The 27,041-nt window shown below is 53.9% G+C and overlaps 1 protein-coding gene across 1 annotated transcript in view; it reads right to left on the bottom strand.

Moving 5' to 3' along the window:
- Positions 1-27,041, bottom strand: part of LOC128901771 (neuronal acetylcholine receptor subunit alpha-10-like) — a 48,302-nt gene that overhangs the window by 5,675 nt on the left and 15,586 nt on the right. The window contains exons 2-3 of the mRNA XM_054183934.1: positions 3,014-3,165; positions 2,390-2,648 (exon numbers count right to left, since the gene is read on the bottom strand). Coding sequence (XP_054039909.1) covers positions 2,390-2,648; positions 3,014-3,165 — 411 coding nt within the window. The remainder of the gene's footprint in view (positions 1-2,389; positions 2,649-3,013; positions 3,166-27,041) is intronic.

Genomic DNA, 27,041 nt, shown 5'->3' with positions numbered 1-27,041 from the left:
GGGAATCTAGCTATTGTTCTCTGGTTAATTTCTCATAAGTCATGTACTAACCTATATTTTCCATCCGGCTTTTTTTTTTTGTTTTTTTTTTTTGTTTTTTTTTTTTTTTACAGGCAGGATGGGAGTATTAAAAGGAGACATACAGGGTTCTAGCAACACCTTTTCAAGTAATCTTTGGATCTCAGGTTTCAAACCTAGCCTCCCTTCTCTAGGAAGGGGGTATTGTTTTATTCTGACTGGTATTTCTGGGTTCCTTATTGTTACTGAAAAGGGTTCAATATCTAACTTACCTACTGTTTCCGGGGTGTACCAGACTTCAGGATTTATTTTCTCTTCATCTATTACTCGTAAGGGACACAGTTTAATTTTTTTTAGTGTTTCATTTTTTACTTCTAAGCCAATTCCTAATTCAATCATCAAATCTCGGCCCAATAAATTATAGTCTGCTTCAGGCATGAGTAGCAGGGACCCCACCCCTACCTTAGAATGGGTTTCAAAAAACACATCCTTTATTACGGGTATTCCAAAAGGTTCTCCTTTTGCTCCAATAACCTGTGTAGTCGCCGAGGATATTTTACATCCTTGGGGCAATTTTTGAACGGTAGATCTTTCTGCTCCCGAGTCCACTAGGAACTCAATTTCTTGTTGCTGGGGACCCACTTTTAGTTTTATCAAGGGCTCTCGTGGTTTTTTTTTTTTGTTTTTTTTGTTTTTTTTTCCTCGGGTTCCCAGCAAATAGAGCCCCTGACACCCCTAGTCTTTGAACATTTTCTCATCCATCATTCTCTTTCTGCAGTCCTTTTTAACATGCCCTTTTCCTCCACAATAAAAACAAACCACAGTTCCCCATTCTCTCCCTCTTAAAGGTTTTCGGGTCTCCTGTCTTATCTGGCGAGCTTCAAACCCTTTTCCAGGGGTTGACGTCCTTTGCCCTTCTCTGACTGCAGCTACCAACATTCTGGCTTGTTTCTTATGTATTTCCTCCTCCCTGCGGACATACACTTTCTGGGCTTCCCTTAACAATTCTTCCAAACCCCTATCCTGCCAATCCTCCACTTTCTCCAGCTTCTTTCTAATGTCCGTCCATGATTTAGCTACAAATTGGTTTTTTTCCTACCCCCCTGTTTCTTCTCTCTCAAGTGATATAGATTTACTCTAGTCTCTGACCTTATCCACAAGTGTGCATATTCACTCTCCTCCAGGCTAAAGGGTTCCTTAGAATTAACATAAATATGTAAAGCCTGGCATATCCAATCTTCAAAGGACCCAAAAACGGGCCAATACAGGTGGTCACTTCTAATTTGTTTCCCACCCCAAACTTCCATACAATAACGTATCATTTTTGCTTTATCCTTACCCTGCCTAGAAGGGTAATCATCCCAATATTTAATCATTAATCCTAACAAACTGTCTGGCGGTATCTGGGGTAACCTAACCTTAGGCACCGACCCACCCATGGGATCAGAAGGCTTGCTTTTCTTCTGTCCCATCTTCCGGAGTGCCTTCACACACGCACACAATCTTTTCCCCCTGTTCGTGGCCCAGTCCCTCGCGGGAGATGGGAACCGCACTACTAAGGGGTCTGCACTTGCTTCGTCCTCAAGTGGACGTCTCACACAGGCACACTCCAGGATACCCAACCCCAACCGAACGGATCACCAGCCTATACTTACTCACTCCTGAGTCTTCGTTCGGGTCTTCGTGCACAAAGTTTACAGGGTTGCCGGCTTTTATTTGCTTGCTGCCGAATTTCGAGTTCGTCGGTAGAGGTTTTGGGTGTAAAAACCCCCAACGGGGGCCGCTTACTCAGCGGGGCGCCCCCCTGTGAGGTTTACAGCCAAATTGCCTCTATCCGAGTTACGGCACCAAATTTGTTATAGATTGTGGCCCAATAATTGACAGGAACCAGTCCAATTAATCAAATTAGTTTATTAAGCAAGCGGCAGCAAGCAAAACAGCGCTGGGCGGCCGGGGAGTCTTTGCTCCGCCAACGGCGCACAGCCACTTCCCGAAAGTAGTTGATTATATTATATACTCTTCTGGTTCCCGTATATGTGTCAATCCTGGTATATTCTGTGTCTGAGCGACGTGTTGCTAGGGGGTCGGTCTTGTCCCGCCTCCTGATGGTGGTGGGGCTGAAGGCTCCTCATCTTTATCAGTGTCCTTGGGGAGACTCTTTTCAGCTTATCTCACAACTTAGCTCTTCCCTTTGAAGTGTTAAAACACACCAGATGCCTGTGATTTAGGCCTTGAGGTATCAAAGTGCACCAGATAGCACGCTGGATGCCTGGGATTTAAGTATGTGAAGAGTCGAAACAGTGTAAGTTTTCACCAGCCTTTAAGAAAGCCTGATTTGATTAACAAACATGATTCTATTTATTACAGCCGGCATGCCCAGCGCCTCCCACTCCACGTTCTCCACGAAGTCCGTCAGGTCCCCGGTGCCCAGCCGGTTGTGGAGGTCGATCTGGTTCCCGTTGTAGGTCCAGGAGCCGAAGGTGAGGCGGCACCGCTGCCCGTCGAAGGGCAAGTAGGAGACATCCACCTTGCAGGAGCTCTTGGTGATGGCGGGCGAGTCCCACATGATGTGCCCGTCGGAGCGCAGCACCACGTTGGTCTCCACCGAGCCGCCAAAGCCGTCGTCGGTGCTGGGGGAGGGATCGCTGTGGGGCCAGGATGGCCCCGAGCCCCACGTGGGGCAAGGGTCTGCGGGGCCGGGGCCGAGCACTGGTCCCCAACCCCGTGTCCCCTCCCCACGTCACCCCCAGGAAGAGGGGGCTCACTGCCCCTGGTCACCCCCGTGGTGGCACATCCCAGCTGCCAGGTGGGTGGCACACCAGGCTGATGCCAGCACCTCCTGCCGCCGCCTTCTCACCCAGTCGAGGTGACCGTCTCCCCACATCCCCCACACCAGGACCCCCCCTGCTCCCCGTTGGCAACACCCCCAGCCCCAGCCTCAGCCCCCCCAGCTCCGGGAGCAGCCGGGGGGTGGGGGAGGGCGAGCAGCACCCACTCGTTGTAGAGGATGATGATGTGCGGCCGCCAGACGTAGCTGCTGGGGATGCGGATGCTGTCGATGCCGCCGTAAGCGTCCTTGTCCCAGGCGAGGTGGGCGTCCAGCCAGGCCTGACGGACCCACAGGTAGGAGGTGAGGACCTGGTTCACCTTGTCCTGCCGAGGGCAGAGGGTGGGGGAGGGGGACAGGGACAGACCTCGCTGCCCCCCTGTGGAATAAATGCTACATTGGCTAAAAACACAAAAGTACAGCATTGTTCACACAGGAAGGAAAAGTAGAAAATCAAGAGGCTTCTGAGGGAGAAAACAGCCGCAGCTGGCATGAAGAATACAACACCTGTGGTTCCCTGATAAGCTACATGAGGTACGGGACGGGATGCAATTATTCCGCGGCTTTACCTTAGGATGTATAGCGGATACGGGAATGGGATGATACCAGGAAACAGATAAGCTGCCAATTAGCTGCCCGCTCCATACTCGGAGCCAACATTTTGCCAAATTTTGATGAAATGCTGTCCTTTGTGCGAACTTTGCTCATTAGAATGTCATTATAATACCAAAACACATCTCCACCCCGAAGGCTACCCGCCTGCAAGGTGCAACCGCTCCTTCTTGAGCCTGCGCCCTGAGCTTCTCGTAAACTAGACCTTTAATTGTGAAGCGAGAAAAATTTACACCACTCATGATAAAAGTATGTATGACTAAAGTCACTCAAACTCCACCTCGAAGATAACAAATAGTAGAAAAATAGCCCGAGAGAGGGGGGATACCCAGGGAAGACACCATCGCAAAGAATTCCATCACTGGCTTCTGGGAGCAGGCGACGGGCTGAGCCTCTCTTCCCCCCCATAGGGACGCCTTTGGGTAAGACCTAGATTATACCGAGGGCTTCCTCGGGAAACTTAGAAATTTCTCTAGAGACTCTCTTTTCTGCATGTATAGCCAGGCTGTATCGTTAGAACTTTGTCCCGCGTTTTGTAGATGTAACAATACTTTCATTTGCACGTGCTTTGCAGACAGTGTATTTATCACCGGCTGCCCTAAGAACCTATCTATCTGTTGCTTAAATAAACTGCACTTTTTTTTTTAAGTAGCTCGTTCTTTTGGTTTCTCACCGAACGCGACCAAAGACTCGAGAGTGGCCGTGCTAGTTCATGAGCACGACTGGACTGAAGGTGCAGTCCAGTAGTAGTGTATCCATCCAGCCAGCCAGCCAGCCTGTCCAGGGCCCTCTGTAGAGCCTTCCTTCCCTCAAGCCAATCAACACTCCCACCTAGTTTGGTGTCGTCTGCAAACTTACTGAAGGTGCACACAATCCGCTCATCCAGATCATTGATAAAGATATTAAACAAAACTGGCCCCAAAACTGAGCCCTGAGGGACACCACTGGTGACCGGCTGCCAAGAGGATTTCACCCCACCAATCACAACTCTCTGGGCACGGCCATCCAGCCAGTTTTTAACCCAGCAAAAAGTACACTTGTCTATGCCACGATTCGCCAGCTTCTCCAGGAGAATGCTGTGGGGGACGGTGTCAAAGGCCTTACCAAAGTCCAGAGAGACAACGTCCACAGCCTTCCCCGCATCCAGCAGGCGGCTCACATGGTCATAGAGAGAGATCAGGTTGTTAAGCAGGACCTCCCTTTCCTAAACCCATGCTGGCTGGCCCTGATTCCGTGGCTGCCCCGCACTTGCCGTGAGAGCTCACTCAAGATGATCCTCTCCATGATCTTCCCTGGTACCGACGTCAGGCTCACAGGCCCGTAGTTCCCCGGATCCTCCTTCCGACCCTTCTTGTAGATGGGCGTCACATTAGCCACCCTCCAGTCATCTGGTACCTGCCCTGTTGACCAGGATTGTTGATAAATGATGGAGAGAGGCGTGGTGAGCTCTCTCGCCAGCTCCCTGAGTACTCTTGGGTGAATCAGTCGGGACGGACAAACGACAAGACTCTCCTTGAAGAGTTAAGTTAAGCTCTCTCTTTATTACAAACTTGGCTTTCTTATATATCTAATCTTTTGTTCATGTGTTCTTTCTACGCATTAGCGTAGCTTCCTCAAATAATGTCTGCCCTAGGTTTGTCCATTGCGTTACACTAAATGCCGTAACCGACGTTACTTCTACTCCCTCTTCCTTTCCCCACAATAGCATTTTTCGCAAGGTCACTTCAGGGAGGATTACGCCCTGCCGCTTTAACAGCAGCGTCCATGTGGAGAGTACAGTCTGCTCTTCCTTAGTTAACTTCTCTCCCATGTCCCCAGTGGCTCACCTACTACAGGTGTCTTCTGAAATATGATCCGGATCCGTCAACAGCTCTGCCCGCTGTCTTCAGCTTCACTGGGCTCCGTCCCCACGACTATTTCCAGTCGTCTTCTTCCTCAGTATCACGTCGGGGTCACCAATTGTCGTTTCAGTCGGGACGGACAAACGACAAGACTCTCCTTGAAAAGTTAAGTTAAGCTCTCTCTTTATTACAAACTTGGCTTTCTTATATATCTAATCTTTTGTTGACACTCCGTTCACGTGTTCTTTCTACGCTTTCAATTGGTTAGGTTACATAGCACACGCGCTCGTAGCTACAATACGATTGGTTATTGAAATCCTGTTCGCATTGCTCAAAATCTGGCTTCCTCACAGCCTAACTCTCCTTCTTCTCTGAAGCGATCTTCTTCTTTCTCCTTTTTGTTACTTTGCCCTTATATGACGCAACTCGCGGCCTTCTTACGGCTACACTGCAATCTCTATCTCTTCTGTCAAAGGGTCTACGGGCCCGCCGCATCCCCCAACATGTATGTTATTGCATGCCTTAGTAGATTGCTCTGTGTTATGCCCTGCGAGACTAAAATGAACCCAGCAGAAGCGGTCTCCTGAGCAAGGGGGTGGAATATGGGAAAGCAACGGCAGATCGGCGAGGAGGATTGTAAATACACTCAAGGGACTCGCACCTGGGTGCTGGAAAACACATATATCACACCAATCGTTATTCAGTCTCGGGTGCTGGCAAGAAAAACGTTTGGATGACATAAGCCTGTGATGGACTCACAGACACCTCATCTAGCTGCTTGAGAATCTTGGCCTGTTGTGGAAGAAGATCAAAGCACAGTACCAGCAAGAACAGGGAGTCCGCATGCGCTCTTGCTAACGAGGACTCTTTTGCTGCCAAGGATTCGTGATAACAAGGACTCTCTTGCTGCCAAGGATAAGTTTAACAATGCTACTAGTACCGCTATTTCTGAGTTGTTGCTGGATGTAGATAGTATTCGATATGCGATGTTGCAAAACAGAACTGCTACTGATTTTTTGCTTTCAGCTCACAGACATGGTTGTCAAGATTTTAAAGGACTGCATTGTATGAATCTAAGTGACCACTCCAAATCCATCCATGCCCAGTTGCAGGAACTGCACCGACCGAACCAGCAACTTGTGGAGACCACTGGGTGAAATCTCTTTGCTGGCTGGACTTGGGGGTGGGGTTGGTTGAAGCAAATTATACTCATTGCCTGTGTGGAAGGAATTTGTCTGTTATGTTTAGTATGCTGTTTGCCGTGTGTAATAAGCATTATACGATCAGTTGTAAATGCCGCTTTGCATCGTACCCTCGTACGAGTTGTAGAATATGTTGCTCTAAAAACTATGTGTGTATCCATGAGAACCCGACCTTCACAGAAGCAGCTAAGACGGGATTACAACAATGTAGTCACGTATCAGACAGCCGCTGTTAGCAAAGCTGGATCATGAGTTTGGTGAGACTCGCTGCATACGCTGGCCACGCGTGCAGCGACTCTGGCCTGTACTTTTCTACTCAGTCCAGTGCAGGAGAGTCTGGTGGGACTTGCTGCGTGCACTGGCCACGCGTGCAGTGACTCTAGCCTGTACTTCTCCACTCAGTCCAGTGCAGGATATAAGGGGGCTGTCTCGGGTCAGAGACGGGGAGAGAGACATGAGCGAGGGGGAGAGAGACATGAGCGCACTTTGAAGATACAGGGGATGCCCTGAAGCACTGTGTCTGCCCCCGCCCCCCCCCCCATAAGTTCTATGTTCATTAACCCCAACAGCTCCGAAGGCATTACAGCATGTTGCAAGATAAGATATAGTCTACTACTGCTGCAAGACGCATTGAACACCTTCCTACAAGAATTTCAACTTTATGCCCTGATAGGACAGTGGGATGATGCACTCGCAAAGAGCCTGACTGCACTAGAGTGGGTATTTTTGCCACATACCTTTTCAAAACCAGTAACTACGATGATTGAAATGTTACCGCGATTGTTTTTCCAGGGTCGTTTGTGCTGTCAGCAGCTTTCTGGAATGGATCCAAGCCACATACATGTCCCCACCAAAAAGGATGACCTTGACCCTTGGTTAGCACAAAGTCTTAACCTCCTTAGTACATTATATTGGGCAAATAAATTATTCTTTCCCCTGGCACAGACTATTACAGTCACTTTCACAAATTCCTTTACAGCCGCGCATCCTGCTAGCACCAAAGCCTCTTGATGGCACCTGTTCGGTGTTTGCAGATGGTTCAGGGACACAGTAAAGGCTTTGGACTTATTTCAACAGGAACTGCTAAATGTAGGCAGAATCTCAATGTGTTACTGGTATTGTTCAAAGACTTGAAGGAGCATTTCTAAAACAAGTAGAGAACCAATGGTTATTTAGTCTCTTACTGCAATTACTGTTGCTTTTATGAAAAAGACTGTTTCCTTATTTTATTGTCCAGATACGCTCTCATAGCTGTTTACTTGGCCCGTTAACTGAGGGAAACACAGTTGCGGATTATCACACTGTTGGTAACAACTCCCAACATTATGCAGCAAGCTAAAATGTCGCATGATTTTTTTTCATCAAAATGCAAAGGCATTGAGGAAGCAATTTTCTTTGACACAACAACAAGCACGTGATACTGTGTGAACGTGTGCCGGTTGTCAGCAGCTGGCTCCTCTGCCATCCTTTGCGGGGGTTAACCCACGAGGGCTTACGCCTGATGAACTTTGGCAATCCGATGTTACGCGCATTATGGAATTTGGACATGTTTCAGTTGATTTGTTTTCTCACTTTGTTGTAGCTACTGCTCATACAGGAGAGAAGGCTTGTGATGTTATTCGACGTTGGTTGCAATGCATCGCAGTCGTGGGAGTACCGAAAACTATAAAAACTGATAATGAACCAGCTTATGTGTCCGCTAAAGTACAGGTCTTTTTTTTTTTACAGATATGAGGTATTAAACATGTCACCAGTATTCCTCATTCCCCGACTGGGCAAGCAATTGTGGAGCGTATGCATCATACTTTAAAAACCATGCTTGCTAAACAAAAAAGGGGGAATCCCGTAGGTATGACACCTCAAGAGTGAGTGTATAAAGCAACTCATGTTTTAAGTTTTCTAAACATGTCTTCTTTGTCATCCACAGCAGTAGAGCGACATTTTGTAAGAAGTGTTGAATGGCCTGAACAACCAAAGGTGTATTATAAGCACCCTAAATCGGGGTGCGTGCTAACCACAGATAATACTGCAACAAATAGAAGTTGCGAGCAAGACAATTCTGTAATGATTTGTACTTCTCATGTGTCTGTTTGCTTCGGCTCAAAATGCAAGTATACAAGAATGTAATCAATCTTATTGTGTAAAGTTATGATATATAACCTGCTAAGAGCGTCACAACGAGTAGAAGCACGAGTCATGGCCACCTTGTTAATAAATGGTCTGGTGTTAAACAAAAAAGGGGGAGATGGGGCAGATCTACGAGCAGAGGCCTGCGTACGGCCAAAGACACAGTGAGCAGAGCACACAGTAAACACAGAGCCAAGAGAACAGTTCGTACCTTCACTCCATCCTGTGACGACCATATAACGTTCCCGAATCTCGGACAAAGAATAGGGCTAAGTATTCTTCCTTCGCTGGGAACAGCCATGGCATTGAATATGTTGAATAAGATAGGGTGTTGGGCAAGTAAACAGATAAACCTTACAACTGAAATCATATCTAGCTTGCTCACTGATGTTGATAGCATTCAGCATGCTACGTTGCAAAATCGAGCGGCTATTGATTTTTTGCTGTTAGCTCAGGGTCATAGATGTGAAGATTTTGAAGGTATGTGTTGCATGAACCTTTCCAACCACTCATCATCCATTCATAAGCAGTTGCGGGATCTGAAGGATAACATGTCCAAATTAAAAGTGGTCAAAAAGGTTTCGATGATTGGTTAAGCTCATGGGGTATAACGGGATGGTTATCAGATTTACTAAAGCAAGGGCTCATGCTATTGTTGGTTATATTACTATTGGTTATGGTAGCCTCGTGTGTTCTCCGCAAAGTGACTGACATGATAGAAAATGCCATGCATAAGGTCTGGCTGGCTCAAGAAGAAAAAGGGGGGATTGTAGGAATGTGTCTGAGAGAAAATGGTCACGTGAGCCAGCCTCCCTACTATGAGAGATTAGAGCAAGAGCAAAACAGGTGGTAGAAGATGGAATCAGTACATGGCAAAAACGGGAACTGAGAAGGCAGAAAACATGTTGTGCTAATGACTAAGCAATTTACTATGCGAATTCTTGTAACCAATCTGCTGTGTGAACGAACTGCATGGACAGCGCGTGGACAGCGTAACTAGCTAATCAGAAATAAGCGAGTCGCGTGTACGGCGACAACACAGGGTATAAAAGGCGATGATCTGTGCTTAATAAACGGCTTCTGTTGGTTCACATTGGATCGTCTGGAGGCCAGTTATTTCTCCTCACCTAGCCAGCCTCGGAGCAGATCTCTGGGCGGTAGTCTTAAATAGTCGTTTAGCCCTAAAAAAGACCTGCAACGTATTCAGGAGACATAACACTAGGAACATGCTGGTTTGAGCATCCCAAGGATATTCAAAATTCTCAAAAGCTGTCATGCCTGACCCGAAGGAGAAAAGGGAGGCAAAAGAGCTGGGGAAAGTGTCCCCCCCTGTTTCCCCCCTCGACTGAGTGTAATGACTAATAAATTCTGAGAGATGGTGCCCAATGTACGGGCAGGACAGCAATACCACATAAACGCCCCAAAGGAACTGTCTAACAAGTGATGTTCTCATATCATAATCCAATATCGCACGGGACAGTAAAATGATAATCCTCATCCTTCTCCCAGAAGTAACAACTATCATCGCAGGCAGTACATAAGCCATATAGGAATTTACATACCACAGCCATGAGAACAAACCAAGCAACATGGTGACCCGCGACTAGTTACCTAATAAAAGAAACGCATACAACAAATTTGTTTTTTCAAGCTCTAGTTGAATTCTGTCATTATCGATTCCTAGAGAAGCAAGGAAGGGCGTCAGCAGAACTGCCACCATGGACTTCCGGAGGGCGGACTTTGGTCTTTTCAGGAGCCTGCTGGAGAGAGTCTTCCTCTAGGTTTGGCTCAACACCCAGAGGAGAAGTGAAAAACTGTCTTCTCAATGGAAGATGACAGCGAAACTGAGCAGAGCCCCTGGGCTCACCTACCTGATGTCTGTCTGAGACGTGTCTTCCATTGGTCAGACGACAGGGACAGATGTAACGCTGCCTTGCTCTGTAAAAATGGAATGGGGCCCTGCACTCGGGATCCCTCCCTCCTCCACGAAAGATGAAACTGGAATTTGGACTACTGGGGGAAGCCCCGCCTTCCCAAGAAAATACTCAATGGCTTTGGCTAGGCGGTTTTGTGATAAAACAGATGGACGGGTGACAATTTTATAACCAGATTGAGAAAAGGTGGACAGCCCCTGGAAGACATATGGCAGTAAAGGGGATTGTGAGTTCTTGGCCCACAGGTTGGAAGTTTTCCGGTGCAAAACCCAAGCAGGAGGCTGGAGGGCAACCGTGGTCATACTTCCCATTCCAAAGGCTGCAGATGGGTTATGCTGACGTGCCTCCTGTGGAAGGCGTTAAGCACCTGCTGGTAATCATGGATCAACCCTCAGGAGGAGTAGAAGCTTTTCCTACCAGGAAAGCTGATCCCCCAGGAGTGGTCAAAGCACTTTTGTGGGAAATCATTCCCAGATACTGACTGAAATGAAACCAGACGGTCAGACAGGGGTTCTCATTTTTCAGCAGGAATACTGAATAATATCGAAAAAAGTTCAGCCTTGAGTAGAGAAGGCTCCGCGGAGACCTTCCAGCACCTTCCAGTCCCTCAAGGGGCTCCAGCAAAGCTGGGGAGGGACTCTGGATGAGGGAGGGGAGCCATGGGACGAGGGGGAAGGGGTTTCCACTGCAAGAGGGGAGATTGAGCTGAGATCTCGGGCAGAAATTCCTGGCTGTGAGGGCGGTAAGCCCCTGGCCCAGGTTGCCCAGAGAAGCTGTGGCTGCCCCATCCCTGGAGGGGTTCAAGGCCAGGTTGGCCGGGGCTTGGAGCAAGCTGGGCTGGTGGGAGGTGTCCCTGCCCAGGGCAGGGGATGGCACTGGGTGGCCTTTAAGGTCCCTTCCCACCCAAACCATGCCCTGAAAGGGTGGGGCCCTTCTCCTTGTCCTTCTCCTTTTCTCCTTCTCCTTCTCATTTTCTCCTTCTCATTCTCCTTTTCTCCTTCTCATTCCCCTTCTCCCTCCCTTCTTGTTATGGTTTGAGAAACCCACCACAATTTCTTGTCCTTTAGACAACTACTCTCTCACCCGATGACCCCTCCCCACCGGGGAAGGGGAATTGGGGAAAAATAAGGAAACAGGAGGGTTGCAATAGAAATCGATTTAATAGGATAAAACTAAAGAATTAACATTAATAATGCTAAAGAACCAGTATCAATCCCGATAACGATATAAAATACCCAAGGACTACACCCAGCCCATTCCATCAGCAGCAAGCTGTGCACTCCCAGCAGGGGACAGCCAATGGGGGACACTGCGAGCGCTGCAGCTTCGGGAGGAAGGGAAGGGCTCAGGGCTCCGGCACCGTGGCAAGGAGTTCTCTGGACCACCGCAATCAAGGGAGAGTCGAACTACATAGCAAACTTTATAATTTATATTAAATGTCATGTTCGTTCTATGAAATAGTCCTGTTGTCAGCCTGGAGCAAGTGCCCTCCTTGTCTTTCTCTGCCTCATCCCCTGCTGCGTGTCGCCAAGGGGGGCCCTGACTGCCCCACGATGTCACCAAGGGGGGCTCTGACTGCCCCACGATGTCACAAAGCGGGCACGTAAACCCCGGCCACACTATAAATGGGGGACGCGGTCCCCACTGGAGCCGTCAGCGGATGCTGGGCACCACAGTCGGGCATTGTCTGGGCAGACTGCAGCCTCGGCCTCTGACACCCCAGCAGTCTTGCGGGTCCCGTCACTGGGGACCCAGGAGGACACTGGGGAGCCGCATTGCGGTTCTGTGCTGGTGACTCGGAGCACCGCAGCCACACCGGAGTCGGTGCCATGGGGCACTCTGACGCCGTGTCTCCCCTAGGCCCTCTCTTCCTGATCGTGATGGGGCTCAGCGTGTTCTCATCTGTGCTGCAGAGCAAGCGGCTTCAGGTAGGTGACTGTTGCACCACACTGTGCTGCACCACACTGTGCCGCAGCATGGGGTGGTGAGGGATGGATGGGGTGGTGTGGGGTGCCGTGGGGGGCTGTGGTGTGGGACTGGGAGGTGCTCCCTTCTCACCCAGCTCCTGGGGACCTTGCAGAAGTGGTGGAAGAAGAAGAAGCAGAAGCATCAGACAAGGAAGACAAGAGCCCGGCCAGAGAAGCAGAGCGGTGAGTGGCCCCAGCACCGAGCACCCTGCAAATGTCCTACACCCCACGGCAGCCCTGAGCCGGGGCTGTGCCGGCAGCTGCTGGCCGCTCACTCTGTCTCCTCCCTCTGCAGCTTCTCAGACAGTGGATGGAGGAGTGAAGAAATCCCGGCCCAAGCAGGAGAAGCGGTGAGTGTGGGGGAGACCCCAGATGCTGCCCCAGACCCTCACCCCGTGCCCTGCCCCTGCCTGCGCTGGGCAGCCCTGCCCACCGGCCAAGGAGGGGTGCTGCCCGCGGGTCCCGCTGGGCTCCGGGGTGCAGCGGAGTCTCTTTCTCCTCCTCTGCAGGGTGAGCGCGGAGGCCTTGAACAGGAAGCATCGCTCCCCACGGGCCCCGCTGGCCACCATGGACTGTGTGACTGACAGAGGCTCCTCTTCCCTCAACTCCCTCTACTCCTTCCCGGAGCCCTGGCCTGGTGCGATGGCGGAGCTGACAGCATTCAACCACTCAGGACCCAGCCATCCCCCCAGGGCTGTGAAGGGGAGGGTGGAGGAGCCAGGGCCAGCCCTCTGCCAGGAGCCCCCACTGGAACTGCCAACAAGGACCAAGCAAGAGCCGGTCCCCAGGGAAAGCAGGGACAGGGCGCAGAGCCCTGTGCACACACACCCTTCACCCTGCAGCCCCCCAGCCATGGCCACGGACCAAGGGGAGCTGATCATGGGGCTCCTCCACTCTTTTGAGTCCACCCAGGAGATGGCCAGGCAGTGCTATGAGATGATGAAGGTGCTGCAGGCCCGTTGGCAAGGGGCAGCAGGGGCCTGTGACCAGAAATTCCCCGGGGAGCCCTTCCATCCCCTGGGCAGGATGGAGGCGCAGGAGCAGCTGGGGGCCACAGTGAAGTCCCAGCACGTGGGAGCAAAGCAGCCGTGGGTGGATGCAAACACGGATAAGGCTGAGGATGGGGACATGGACAAGGAGAAGGACACGGGAGCAGACACAAGCGTGAAGGAGAAGGAAAGGAGCAGCCCTGTGGAGCTCGGCAGGGGGAGCCTGGCGGAAGTGAAGAGAAACAGCAAGATGGGGCCGGGCGAGAACAACTCCATGGGGCCAAGCACCAGCAGCCCCCCAGGCTTGGGCAGGAGCACCCCCATGGACGTGGAAGGGAGGAGGGACAGGGCGCAGAGCAAGTCCTCAGAGGAGGAGAGGCAGCAGCACGACGAGGTCATGGACAGGGAGTGTGACCAGGCATCCCCGGTGCCTGTGTCACTGCTGCACCCGGCTCTGGCACCGCCTGAAGGACTGGTGGAGAGGCTGCTGCCGGCCGCGCCGTGTCTGCTTCAGCAATTTCCCCCAATGGGTGGGAAGTGTGGGGCCGGGAACCCCCTGGGGTGCCCCTCTTCTAAACCAATAAAAAAGTCAGTATTTTCTATATCCCTGTGACTGTCAGTAGATCAGTTTTGTCCCTTGACAGGAGCAGAGAATCAGTTTTGTGTAAGGACAAGAGTATGTGCTACAGTAATCCCAACTGTCCCGTGGAGATCATAGAATCATAGAATCTTCATGGTTGGAAACGACATTTGAGATCATTGAGTCCAACCATTGTGCAGCAGGACAGCTATGACGTAGTCGCCATCACGGAAACATGGTGGGCTGACTCGCACTCCCTGCGGGAGCACAGTGCTCATTCCCAGCCAATGCCACGGACAAGAGGGATCTCTAATGGAGCTTTTGGATGCTTTCAAGTCCTCGGAGGAGGAGAGGCAGCACCACAGCGAGCCCGTGGACAGGGAGTGTGACCAGGCGTCCCCAGGGCTGTGCTCGCTAGGACGGTGCCTGTGTCACTGCTGCACCCGGCTCTGACACCGCCTGAAGGACTGGTGGAGACACTGCTGCCGGCAACGACGCGTCTGCTTCAGAAATTCCCCCTAATGGCTGGGAAGTGTGGGTCCAGGAACACACATCCTCCGTGACACCAAAGGGCTCTGACATGGGCACCACTTAATTTACATCCGCTCTAGACGTTTGTGTATTGCCAAAAGGGAGCAGAACCATGAGTGCAGGCTGACGCAGGCTACAGCTCTGCAAGCAAACAGGGCGCACGGACTCCTCTCCTCATGAGCACATTTCCCTGCAAAAGGGTGGGGTTCAGAAAAATCGGAAAGGATAAGAAAGTTCCCAGTTACTAAACGCCTAAAAAAACCCCAACAAAACAACCAAAACCAGCCCAATGAGTGAAAAAGAATCACGGTACAAGCACAGGCCACATCCTTTAACTTTTTGGCCTTCGGTCTAGCTAAACAGTGAAATGGTCTCCGCTGCTGAAGTTCAAGTGCCAAGTCTGGGCAGGGCTGGGAGTGCTCAGCCTGGAGAAGAGGCGGCTCAGGGGGATCTCCTCCACGCACATCAATACCTGCAGGGAGGGTGCCAAGAGGACGGAGGCTGGAGCTGGTCATCACCGCCGTGAGCAGTGGCAGCAGCTCGGGGCGCTGCTGAGTTCATGGGAGGTTTTGGGATGGTGTGAGACCCGTGAAGGGGTAATGCCAAGTCCTCCTGTCCCTTTGCTGAACATCTCCTTCTCTCCCTTTGGGGCGCACAGGCCTCAGACTTGTGCTCCCACACTTTTCTGTGGGCCCAGAAGGCAAATGTGTGGAGCCTCTGAAAGCATTTTGCCTGGAAGGGATCGACTCAAAGGTGTGTCTTCTCAGGGATGCCCGCACCTCCCCTTCTATCCCTTGCTGACCCTCCACCCCCTTCCCTTTCTGTCCGCAAGCCTTCCCTCTTGTGTCTGCTCTTCCCCAGGCTGCTCCTGCCTGCTCCTGTGTCCGTGTCCCTGTCCTTGTTCACGTCTGCATCTGCGTCCATGTCCCTGTCTGCCCCCAGCCCCAGTTGCTCCCTCCCAAGGCACTGGGGTGTCACGCTTTCGGCTGGGGTGGGGATGACTTCCTTGCGAGCAGGTGGTGTAGCGCTGTGTTTTGGATTTGGGATGAAAACAGTGTTGGTAGCGCACTGGTGGTTTTAGCTGTTGCTGAGCTCTCAAGGCCTTTTCTGCTCCTCACGCTGCCCGACCGACAGTGGCCTGGGGGGCACAGGGAGTTGGGAGGGGACAGAGCCAGGACAGCTGACCCCGACTGAGCAAAGGGACATTCCGTGCCATTTGACGTCACGCTCAGTATATAAAGCCGGGGAAAGAAGAAGGAAGGGCTGATGTTCAGAGTGATGGCGTTTGTCTTCCCAAGTCACCGTCACGCTGCCGGAGCCCGGCTTTCCTGGAGACGGCTGAACCCCCGCCTGCAATGGGAAGCAGCCAACGGGTTCCTTGTTTGGCTTTGCTTGTGCGCGCGGCTTTTGCTTTGCGTATTAAACTGCCTTTCTCTCACGCCACGACTTTCCTCCCTTTCCCACTTCCCATTCTGTGTGTCCAGAGAAGGGCAAGGGAGCTGCTGAGGGCTCTGGAGCACAGGCCACGGCGCCGGGCCCTCAGCCGCCCCACAGCCGGCCGCAGCCCCGCCCCAGGCCCCGGCCCCGGCCCCGGCCCCGGCCCCGGCCCGGCCCGGCCCGGCCCACAGCGGCGGCCGATGGCGGCGCTCGGGGGTTCCCTCCGAGGAGGCGGCGGTGTTCCCCCCGCATATCCCTGCAACGTGATCAGGAACTAGTGCTGAAGGGCCGTCTGTGTCTTCTCGCGAATTCTCACTCGCCAAGGGACAGCTTCGGGGCAGGTACGTCCGCAAGGGAGCGGGTGTTGGTGGCGAAAAAAGGCAAAAAAGGGGCTATTCCGGAGCTGCCCGGGGCCGGGGAAAGGCCGGGAGGGCGCAGGCCGGCCGCGAGGGCCGGCAGCTGGCGGGGGGGCGCTGACGGGCCGGGCCGGGGCGAGCAGGAACGGCGCTCAATTTAAACGGGGTGTAACGGCCCCCACCGGTCGCTTCCCGAGGGACAGCTTCGGGGCAGGTACGTCCGCAAGGGAGCGGGGGTTGGTGGCGAAAAAAGGCAAAACAGGGGCTTTTCCGGAGCTGGGGAAAGGCCGGGAGAGCGCAGGCCGCCCAGCAGAGCCAGCAGCTCCCAGGGGGGCTGCTGACAAGATGGGGGACACAGCAGATTCCCCGCCCTCCCTCTGCCTAGCTGAAGAAGGTAACTAAGAGGACAGGGGGCTGTGGGAACATGTTCCTGCCCGGCGAAGCAGGCGTGTCTCCCCAGTAACTCCCTGGCCTTCCAGGTACCCTGAAAAACCAGGTACGAGGCTCTGCAAGGGGAACCTAATGCTGACGAGGAAGATAATGCAGTGTCCACAGAGGTGTTGCCAAGGTTAAGCCAAACCACACCTCGCATCAAAACGTCTTCAGTTAAGAAGAAAAGACGGGTCACTGTTGTAGGCGACTCCATCCTGAAGGGAGCGCAAGGCCCGATATGCAGACCAGACCCACTTCTCAGGGAAGTGTGCTCAGGGAAGGGGCCCGGGTTAAAGATACCAGAAGAAAACTTCTCTCCCTGGTAAGCCCCTCAGATTATTAACCGCTCCTCATTTTTCAGACAGGCAGAGATGATCTGTTACCGAGAATCCCAAGGGAGATCAAGAGAGACTTCTGGGCCTTGGGATGACTAGGAAAGGGCTCAGGAGCGCAAGTCGTGTTCTCCTCTGTCGTTGCAGGCACAGGGAAGGATGAGGAAAGCAACAGGAAGAGCCAGCAGATCAATACCTGGCTGCGAGCCTGGTGTCAGTGGCAGGACTTTGGGGTTTTTGATCACAGCATGGTTTGACAGGACAGCAGGCCTGTTGGAGACAGATGGGATACACCTGCCTCAAAAGGGGAAAAGGATCCTTGCACAGGAGTTGGCAGGGCTCATCAAAGGGGCTTTCAAGTAGATTTGAAGGGGGAAAGGGATGAATCCGGCAGCAGAGACACAAGGGTCATTGATGGGTTAGAAACTACAGCTGCGCCTGGGAATGGTCAGGTAGGAGTGAAGCCTTCTTCCAGCAGAAAGGTGTCAGGATCAGCAGGCCAGCTGAAGTGCTTCCACACTCATGCCTGCAGCATGGGCAACAAAGAGGAGGAGCTGGAAGCCATTGTGCAGCAGGACAGCTATGACATAGTCGCCGTCACGGAAACGTGGTGGGCTGACTTGCACACCCTGCGGGAGCACAGCACTCGTTCCCTGTGCACCTTGAATATCAAATGTCATATCCACGACCCTCATGGGCAAGTGGTCAGAGGAACGTCGTGGGCCAACTTGGCCAAGAGAGCCCCAAAACTGCGCGTGAACCTCTTCTTTGAAAGAGTCACGAAGCACCATCACCTAGCCAGGATCCTGCTAGCGGAGATGCCAGTCAGCAGCATAAGAGTCTGCGGAGCTACAGTTTCAGAGACCCAGGCTGGAGAATGAGACGCACCCTCACCAACCTCCTCCCAGCCTCCTGGTGTGTTCTGCAGGTACGGGAACCCAGAGGGACATCTCACCGCGGTATCACAAAGCTAAGCAAAGTGATCCTCCAGGCCTTCTGCATAGCAGCGCTCAGCAGGAGGAATTCCTGACCACTTCAGTGTTATGGCCAGAGGGTCATTTTCATAAGCGAGCCACTGCGGTGTTCCACTCTAGCCTGGTTGAGGTCGTCGTCCTTGTCCAGTTGCGATGCCCGTTATGCCAGTCTTCACTGTCAGGCTGATGTCAGGTTGCCCTCATAAAAAGCTAAAACGCCCAAAATACTGGTGCTGGGATGTCAGCTGTGAGCAAAAAGAGCTTTTCAGGCAGGAAAACCTCAATTTTGTGAAAAAGCTTTAGGCTTGTTCTAGTAACTGACAACTTTCTTATCCTTTCCGATTTTTCTGAACCCCACCCTTTTGCAGGGCAATCTGCTCATGAGGAGAGGAGTCCGTGCACCCTGTTTGCTTGCAGAGCTGTAGCCTGCGTCAGCCTGCACTCATGGTTCTGCTCCCTTTTGGCAAAACACAAACGTCTAGAGCAGATGTAAATTAAGTGGTGCCCATGTCAGAGCCCTTTGGTGTCACGGAGGATGTGTGTTCCTGGACCCACATTTCCCAGCCATTAGGGGAAATTGCTGAAGCAGATGCGGCGTGGCTGGCAGCAGCGTCTCCACCAGTCCTTCAGGCGGTGGCAGAGCCGGATGCAGCAGTGACACAGGCACCGTCCTAGCAGACACAGCCCTGGGGACGCCTGGTCACACTCCCTGTCCACGGGCTCGCTGTGGTGCTGCCCCTCCTCCTCCAAGGTCTTGACAGTGTCCAAGAGCTCCAAGTAGAGCTCCCTCTCGTCTGTGGCCTTGGCTGGGGGGCTGCTGGGGGGCAGCTGCACGTTCACAGGGCTCTGCGCCCTGTCCCTCCTCCCTTCCACGTCCATGGGGGTGCTCCTGCCCAAGCCTGGGGGGCTGCTGGTGCTTGGCCCCATGGAGTTGTTCTCGCCCGGCCCCATCTTGCTGTTTCTCTTCACTTCCGCCAGGCTCCCCCTGCCAAGCTCCACAGGGCTGCTCCTTTCCTTCTCCTTCACACTTGTTTCTGCTCCCGTGTCCTTCTCCTTGTCCATGTCCCCATCCTCAGCCTTATCAGTGTTTGCAGCCACCCATGGCTGCTCTGCTCCCAGGTGCTGGGGCTTCACTGTGGCCCCCAGGTGCTCCTGCACCACCATCCTGCCCAGGGGATGGAAGGGCTCCCCGGGGAGGTTCCAATCACAGGCTCCCGCCCTTGCCAACGGGCCTGCAGCACCTTCAGCATCTCACAGCACTGCCTGGCCATCTCCTGGGTGCACTCGAAACAGTGGAGGAGCTCCATGATCAGCTGCCCTTGGTCCGTGGCCATGGCTGGGGGGCTGCAGGGTGAAGGCTGCGTGTGCACAGGGCTCTGCGCCCTGTCCCTGCTTTCCCTGGGGACCACTCTTGCTTAGTCCTTGTTGGCAGTTCCACTGGGGACTCCTGGCAGAGGGCTGGCCCTGGCTCCTCCACCCTCCCCTTGACAGCCCTGTGGGTACAGTGGGGTCTTCAGCGGTTGAGCGCTGCCAGGTCCACCATCACACCAGGCCAGGGCTCTGGGAAGGAGTAGAGGGAGCTGAAGGAAGAGGAGCCTCTGTCTGTCAGAGAGTCCATGGCGGCCAGCGGGGCCCGTAGGGAGAGGGGCTTCCTATTTGAGTCCTCCACACTCGCCCTGCAGAGGAGGAGAAAGAGACCCCGCTGCACCCCAGACCCCAGCGGGACCCGCGGGCAGCACCCCTCCTTGGCCGGTGGGCAGGGCTGCCCAGCGCAGGCAGGGGCAGGGCACGGGGTGATGGTCTGGGGCAGCATCTGGGGTCTCCCCCACACTCACCGCTTCTCCTGCTTGGGCCGGGATTTCCTAACTCCTCTATCCACTGTCTGAGAAGCTGTGGAGGGAGGAGACAGAGTGAGCGGCCAGCAGCTGCCGGCACAGCCCCGGCTCAGGGCTGCCGTGGTGTGTAGGCCGTTTGCAGGGTGCTCGGTGCTGGGGCCACTCACCGCTCTGCTTCTCTGTCCGGGCTCTTGTCTTCCTTTTCCGACGCTTCTTCTTCTTCCACCACTTCTGCAAGGTTCCGAGGAGCTGGGTGAGACGGGAGCACCTCCCAGTCTCACACCACAGCCCCCCACGGCACCCCACACCACCCCACGCCATCCCTCGCCACCTCATGCCGCTGCACAGTGTGGTGCAACAGTCACCTACCTGAAGCCGCTTGCTCTGCAGCACAGATGAGAACATGCTGAGCCCCATCACAATCAGGAGGAGAGGGCCTAGGGGAGACACGGCGTCAGAGTGCCCCATGGCACCGACTCCGGTGTGGCTGCGGTGCTCCGAGTCACCAGCACAGAACCGCAATGCGGCTCCCCAGTGTCCTCCTGGGTCCCCAGTGACGGGACCCGCAAGACTGCTGGGGTGTCAGAGGCCGAGGCTGCAGTCTGCCCAGACAATGCCAGACTGCGGTGCCCAGCATCCACTGACGGCTCCAGTGGGGACCGCGTCCCTCTTTTGTAGTGTGGCAAGGGGGGGCACGTCCCCACCTTGTGTCATTATGGGGCAGTCAGGGCCCCCCTTGGTGACACGCAGCAGGGGATGAGGCAGAGCAAGAGAAGGAGGGTACTTGCCCCAAGCTGCCAACAGGACTATTTCATAGCATGAACATCACGTTCAATATAAATTATAAAGTCTGCTGTGTAGTTCGACTCTCCCTTGATGGCGGTGGTCCAGAGAACTCCTTGCCGTAGTCTCGGAGCCCTGAGCCCTTCCCTTCCTCCCGAAGCCGCAGCGCTCGCAGTGTCCCCCATTGGCTGTCCCCTGCTGGGAGTGCACGGCTTCCTGCTGATGGAATGGGCTGGGTGTAGTCCTTGGGTATTTTATATTGATATCGGGATCGACACTGCTTCTTTAGCATTATTAATGTTAATTCTTTAGTTTTATCCTATTAAATCGATTTCTATTGCAACCCTCCTGTTTCCTTGTTTTTCCCCAATTCCACTTCCCGGGTGGGGAGGGGTCATCGGGTGAGAGAGTAGTTGTCTAAAGGACAAGAAATTGTGGTGGTTTTCTCAAACCATAACAAGAAGGGAGGGAGAAGGAGGAGAAAAGGAGAAGGAGAAGGGCCCCACCCCTTCAGGGCATGGTTTGGGTAGGAATGGACCTTAAAGGCCACCCAGTGCCACCCCCTGCCCTGGGCAGGGACACCTCCCACCAGCCCAGCTTGCTCCAAGCCCTGGCCAACCTGGCCTTGAACCCCTCAAGGGATGGGGCAGCCACAGCTTCTCTGGGCAACCTGGGCCAGGGGCTCACCGCCCTCGCAGCCAAGAATTTCTGCCCGAGATCTTAGCTCAATCTCCCCTCTTGCAGTGGAAACCTCTTCCCCCTCGTCCCATGGCTCCCCTCCCTCATCCAGAGTCCCTCCACAGCTTTCCTTGAGCCCCCTGACGGAGTGGAAGGGGCTGGAAGGTCTCCGCGGAGCCTTGTCCAGGCTGAACTTTTATAGATATTATTCAGTATTCCTGCTGAAAAATGAGACCCCTGTCTGACTGTCTGGTTTCATTTCAGTCAGTATCTGGGAATGATTTCCCACAAAAGTGCTTTGACCACTCCTGGGGGATCAGCTTTCCTGGTAGGAAAAGCTTCTACTCCTCCTGAGGGTGGATCCATGATTACCAGCAGGTGCTTAACACCTTCCACAGGAGGCATGTCAGCATAAACGATCTGCAGCCTTTGGAATGTGTTTCTTTCCCATCTACAAGTAGGGTCGGAAGGAGGATCCAGGGAACTGCAGGCCTGTGACCCTGACGTCGGTACCAGGGAAGATCTTGGAGAGGATCATCTTGAGTGAGCTCTCACGGCAAGTGCAGGGCAGCCACGGAATCAGGGCCAGCCAGCATGGGTTTAGGAAAGGGAGGTCCTGCTTAACCAACCTGATCTCTTTCTATGACCATGTGAGCCGCCTGCTGGATGTGGGGAAGGCTGTGGACGTTGTCTCTCTGGACTTTGGTAAGGCCTTTGACACCGTCCCCCACAGCATTCTCCTGGAGAAGCTGGCGAATCGTGGCATAGACAAGTGTACTCTTTGCTGGGTTAAAAACTGGCTGGATGGCCGTGCCCAGAGAGTTGTGATTAGTGGGGTGAAATCCTCTTGGCGGCCGGTCACCAGTGGTGTCCCTCAGGGCTCAGTTTTGGGGCCAGTTTTGTTTAAAATCTTTATCAATGATCTGGATGAGGGGATTGAGTGCACCCTCGGTAGGTTTGCAGATGACACCAAGCTAGGTGGGAGTGTTGATCAGCTTGAGGGAAGGAAGGCTCTCCAGAGGGCCCTGGACAGGCTGGATGGATGGGCCAAGGCCAATTGGATGAGGTTTAATAAGGCCAAGGGCCGGGTCCTGCATTTCGGTCACAACAACCCCAAGCAACGCCAGGGGCTTGGGGAAGAGTGGCTGGAAAGCTGCCCCGCAGAAAAGGACCTGGGGGTGCTGGTGGCCGGCCAGCTTACCATGAGCCAGCAGTGTGCCCAGGTGGCCAAGAAGGCCAACAGCATTCTGGCTTGTATGAGGAATAGCGTGGCCAGCAGGAGCAGGGAAGTGACCGTGCCTCTGTACTCGGCACTGGTGAGGCCTCACCTCGAGTGCTGTGGTCAGTTCGGGGCCCGTCTGTACAGGAGGGACCTTGAAGTGCTGGAGCGTGTCCAGAGGAGAGCTACCAGGCTGGTGAGGGATCTGGAGACCAAGTCCTATGAGGAGAGGCTGAGGGAGCTGGGCATGTTTAGTTTGGAGAAGAGGAGGCTGAGGGGAGACCTCATTGCCCTCCACAAGTCCCTGAAAGGAGGTTGGAGAGAGGTGGGTGTTGGCCTCTTCTCCCAGGTGAACAATGACAGGACCAGAGGAAATGGTCTGAAGCTGTGGCAGGGGAGGTTTAGATTAGATAGTAGGAAGAATTACTTCACTGAAAGAGTGGTCAGGCACTGGAATGACCTGCCCAGGGAGGTGGTTGAGTCACCATCCCTAGAGGTGTTTAAGAAACGCCTAGATTTGGCACTTCAGGGCATGCTCTAGTGACAGAGATTGTAGGGGGTTTTTGTGTGTGTGTATGGTTGGACTCGATGATCTCAAAGGTCCTTTCCAGCCATGAAGAGTCTCTGATTCTATGATTCCCAGTTAGGCTTACTTCCGCCTCCAGTACAGTCAACTCTTGGGATCCCCCTGTGACCCCAGAAATACAAATGGGTTTTGATCCTCTATAGCTTGATGGTATTAGATTGCACTGTGCACCTGTGTCCGCTAGAGCCTTATACTCCTGAGGGTCTGATGTGCCAGGCCATCGAGCCCACACTGTCCAATAAACCCGGTTGTCCCTTTCTTCCACCTGGCCGGAGGCAGGGCCCCTCTAATACCAGTCATAGTATCCGTTACTCACTCACTTCTTGCAGAAATGACTTGGAAGTTCCTTCAAGAGGATCAGAAGCAAGATCAGGCCTTCTGCTCTGTCTGGGGAACTGCCCGCTGGAAAGTGGGGCGGCACTTTTCCTGGAGGGATCCCCTTTTGTGGTTGTCCTTCCTTGCAACTCCTGTACCCGTGTCCGCAGGATCCAAGTAGGTTGTCCATCCCACTTCCTCATGTCCTCCCCGTGGTCACGCAGGTAGAACCACAGGGTGCCTCGTGGTGTGTACCTGAGATGCTGGCCCGTATAGGTGGGGAGTAGGACATATTCTCTTCAAGTTGCTGGACCTTTCGGGACAGTTTCTCCACAGCTGGGACAAGGCGGGAAGAGAGACTTTCTTCATATCGCCGGAGCCGGCCAGCCACCTCATCCACCGTTGGTCCCTCTTCGCCTTTCCATTCCGTTACTGCCAGTGAGTTGGCATATGACGATGGTGCGCTTCGTACAAACTTCCGCCACATGGGCCTTGTGCATTGCACCTCATCAGGGTCTGTGGGTAAGTCTGCATTGTCCGAGTCATAATAAATCATCTCCCGCACGGCTAATTCTCTCAGGTACTGGATACCTCTTTCCATGGTAGTCCTCTTGCTTGGCTGACATACAACATCTTCACTGAAGGGGTACCTCTCCCTCACGCCTGACAGGAGTCGTTGGCAGAGGCTGAGGGCTTGGGTCTTCTTTCCAATTGCCTTGTCAATGCCGCCTTCCCTAGACAGGGATCCCAGCTGCCTGGCTTCCCTACCCTCTAATTCCAGGCTACTGGCCCCATTATCCCAACACCGAAGCAGCCAGGTGACAATGTGCTCGCCTGAAAGTGGGCTAAAATCTTCTCGCATATCCCACGGCTCACTCAAGGATAGGGATCAGGTAATTATCTCTGGTTCTGCCCCTTCCTCCTCTTCTCATGATGGCCCTGGTTCATCATCATCTCTTACTAAGCGAACTGATTTCTTCGTGTACTTCTTCTGTATGGGGGCAACTGATACTGGCACGGGTTGGTTCCCTGGTTCAGCGGCAGTGTCTGCCACAGGGCTTGCAGTAGCCGCAGTGTCTGTCACGGAATCACGGAATCTTCAGAGTTGGAAGGGACCTCTAGAGATCATCTAGTCCAACTCCCCTGCTAGAGCAGGATTGCCTAAAGCACATCCCTCAGGGCTGCATCCAGGCAGGTCTTGAAAATCTCCAGAGAAGGGGACTCCACAACCTCCCTGGGCAGCCTGTTCCAGTGCTCTGTCACCCTCACCGTGAAGAAGTTTTTCCGTGTATTTGAACGGAACTTCCTATGTTCTAGCTTGTGCCCATTGCCCCTTGTCCTGTCACTGGGAACCATTGAAAAGAGCCTGGCTCCGTCCTCCTTAAACCCACCCTTTAGGTACTTGTAAACATTAATCAGGTCCCCCCTCAACCTTCTCTTCTCCAGGCTAAAGAGTCCCAGCTCTTTCAGCCTTTCCTCATAAGGGAGATGTTCCAGTCCCATAATCATCTTGGTTGCCCTTCGCTGGACTCGCTCCGGTAGTTCCCTGTCCCTCTTGAACTGGGGAGCCCAAAACTGGACACAATACTCCAGTTGTGGCCTCCCCAGTGCAGAGTAGAGGGGGAGAATGACCTCCCTCGACCTACTGGCCACAGTCTTCAATATGCAGCCCAGGATGCCATTGGCCTTCTTGGCGACAAGGGCACACTGCTGGCTCATGGATAGTTTGCTGTCTACTAGGACCCCCAGGTCCTTCTCCTCAGAGCTGCTTCCCAGCATGTCCGCCCCTAACCTATACTGGTGCTGTCGGTCTGGTCTCCATCTCTTTCCCCTGAGGGTGCTGCATAACACTGAGCAGTGCCTGGTAGATAGTGGCCAGGGCCCAGCACAGTGCGGTGAGTTGTGCCTCTCTGGAAGAGCCCCAGTATTTCCCCTGCAGATATTCTACTCCTCTCTCAGGGTCCTGTAATTGTTCAGGGGTGAAGTCCCAGAGCATTGGAGGCGAGAAGTTCTCTAGGTACCTGCCCCTGTTCTCCCACATGCCATGCCACCCCTGCCTGTCCAGCCTCAGAGCCTCAGAGCTGGGGAGGGACTCTGGATGAGGGAGGGGAGCCATGGGACGAGGGGGAAGGGGTTTCCACTGCAAGAGGGGAGATTGAGCTGAGATCTCGGGCAGAAATTCTTGGCTGTGAGGGCGGTGAGCCCCTGGCCCAGGTTGCCCAGAGAAGCTGTGGCTGCCCCATCCCTGGAGGGGTTCAAGGCCAGGTTGGCCGGGGCTTGGAGCAAGCTGGGCTGGTGGGAGGTGTCCCTGCCCAGGGCAGGGGGGTGGAATGAGATGATCTTTAGGGTCCCTTCCCACCCAAACCATTCTGTGATTCTATTATTCTACATCTATATTTCTCTATGTCACCACCCAGACAACTGCTCGGGGGGCCGTGACCCCTCAACCCTGCAGCTGGGGCAGCCCCGGCCGAGTCAGGTTCCCGCTCTCAGGCTCCTCTTCCTTGGCGCTGGTGGAGCTTCCACCCTGCAGGTCCATGAAGGGCCAAGGGGGGCTCAGGACGAGCCACCCTCATGGGGCACCGGTGGCCACCACTGTCCCTAGGGGCAGTGAGTCCACGGGGCCATCATGCAGCATTGCCCAGGACCAGCACACTCATGAGGAAGACCATGAGGAAGAAGACCCACATGAAGAAGCGGTCCATCACCTTGGCCACCTTCTTCCACTCGCCAGTCTGGCGCTGGGAGGCTTGGTGATGCCGGAACCAGCCGGCGACGTAGCCCACGTTCCTCAGCAGGCCATCGTGGTGGCACAGGCAGCGGTCCCGGGGACAGCCCCCTGCCTCGGCACCCACCTCCCCCTCCATGGGGCTCTCCCCCGGCCCCCCAGTGTCCTCCCTGCCCGCCCTCCTGCCCAGCACCCGCTGGGGTCTCTTGCAGCTCTCGCCTGCCTCGTAGACACAGCAGAGCCGGGCCATGTGGTGGAGGATGAGCCACCTGGCCCAGGGGGGCATGGGCCGGGCCCCCGGGCCGCAGTGGTGGACGTTCATGATGAAGATGGTCAGCGCGGTGGAGGCCGTGATCATGGTGGCGATGTAGTACTTCCCTGTGTGGGTAATGGGTGGTGATGCCGCGGCAGGGTGGGGAGAGACCCCTGCCCACCTCCCCGCATCGAAACCCCCGCTGGCATGGAATCCATCGGGTCCCCGGTGTGCAGCCGGTTGTGGAGGTCGATCTGGTTCCCGTTGTAGGTCCAGGAGCCAAAAGTGAGGCGGCACCGCTGCCCGTCGAAGGGCAAGTAGGAGACATCCACCTTGCAGGAGCTCTTGGTGATGGCGGGCGAGTCCCACATGATGTGCCCGTCGGAGCGCAGCACCACGTTGGTCTCCACCGAGTTGCCAAAGCCGTCGTCGGTGCTGGGGGAGGGATCGCTGTGGGGCCAGGATGGCCCCAAGCCCCACGTGGG

Source organism: Rissa tridactyla, chromosome 1, assembly GCF_028500815.1.
Source record: "Rissa tridactyla isolate bRisTri1 chromosome 1, bRisTri1.patW.cur.20221130, whole genome shotgun sequence".
NCBI classification, from domain to species: Eukaryota; Metazoa; Chordata; class Aves; order Charadriiformes; family Laridae; genus Rissa; species Rissa tridactyla.
Note: the sequence above shows the minus strand (reverse complement) of the source record. Positions and strands in the feature narration are given on the sequence as shown.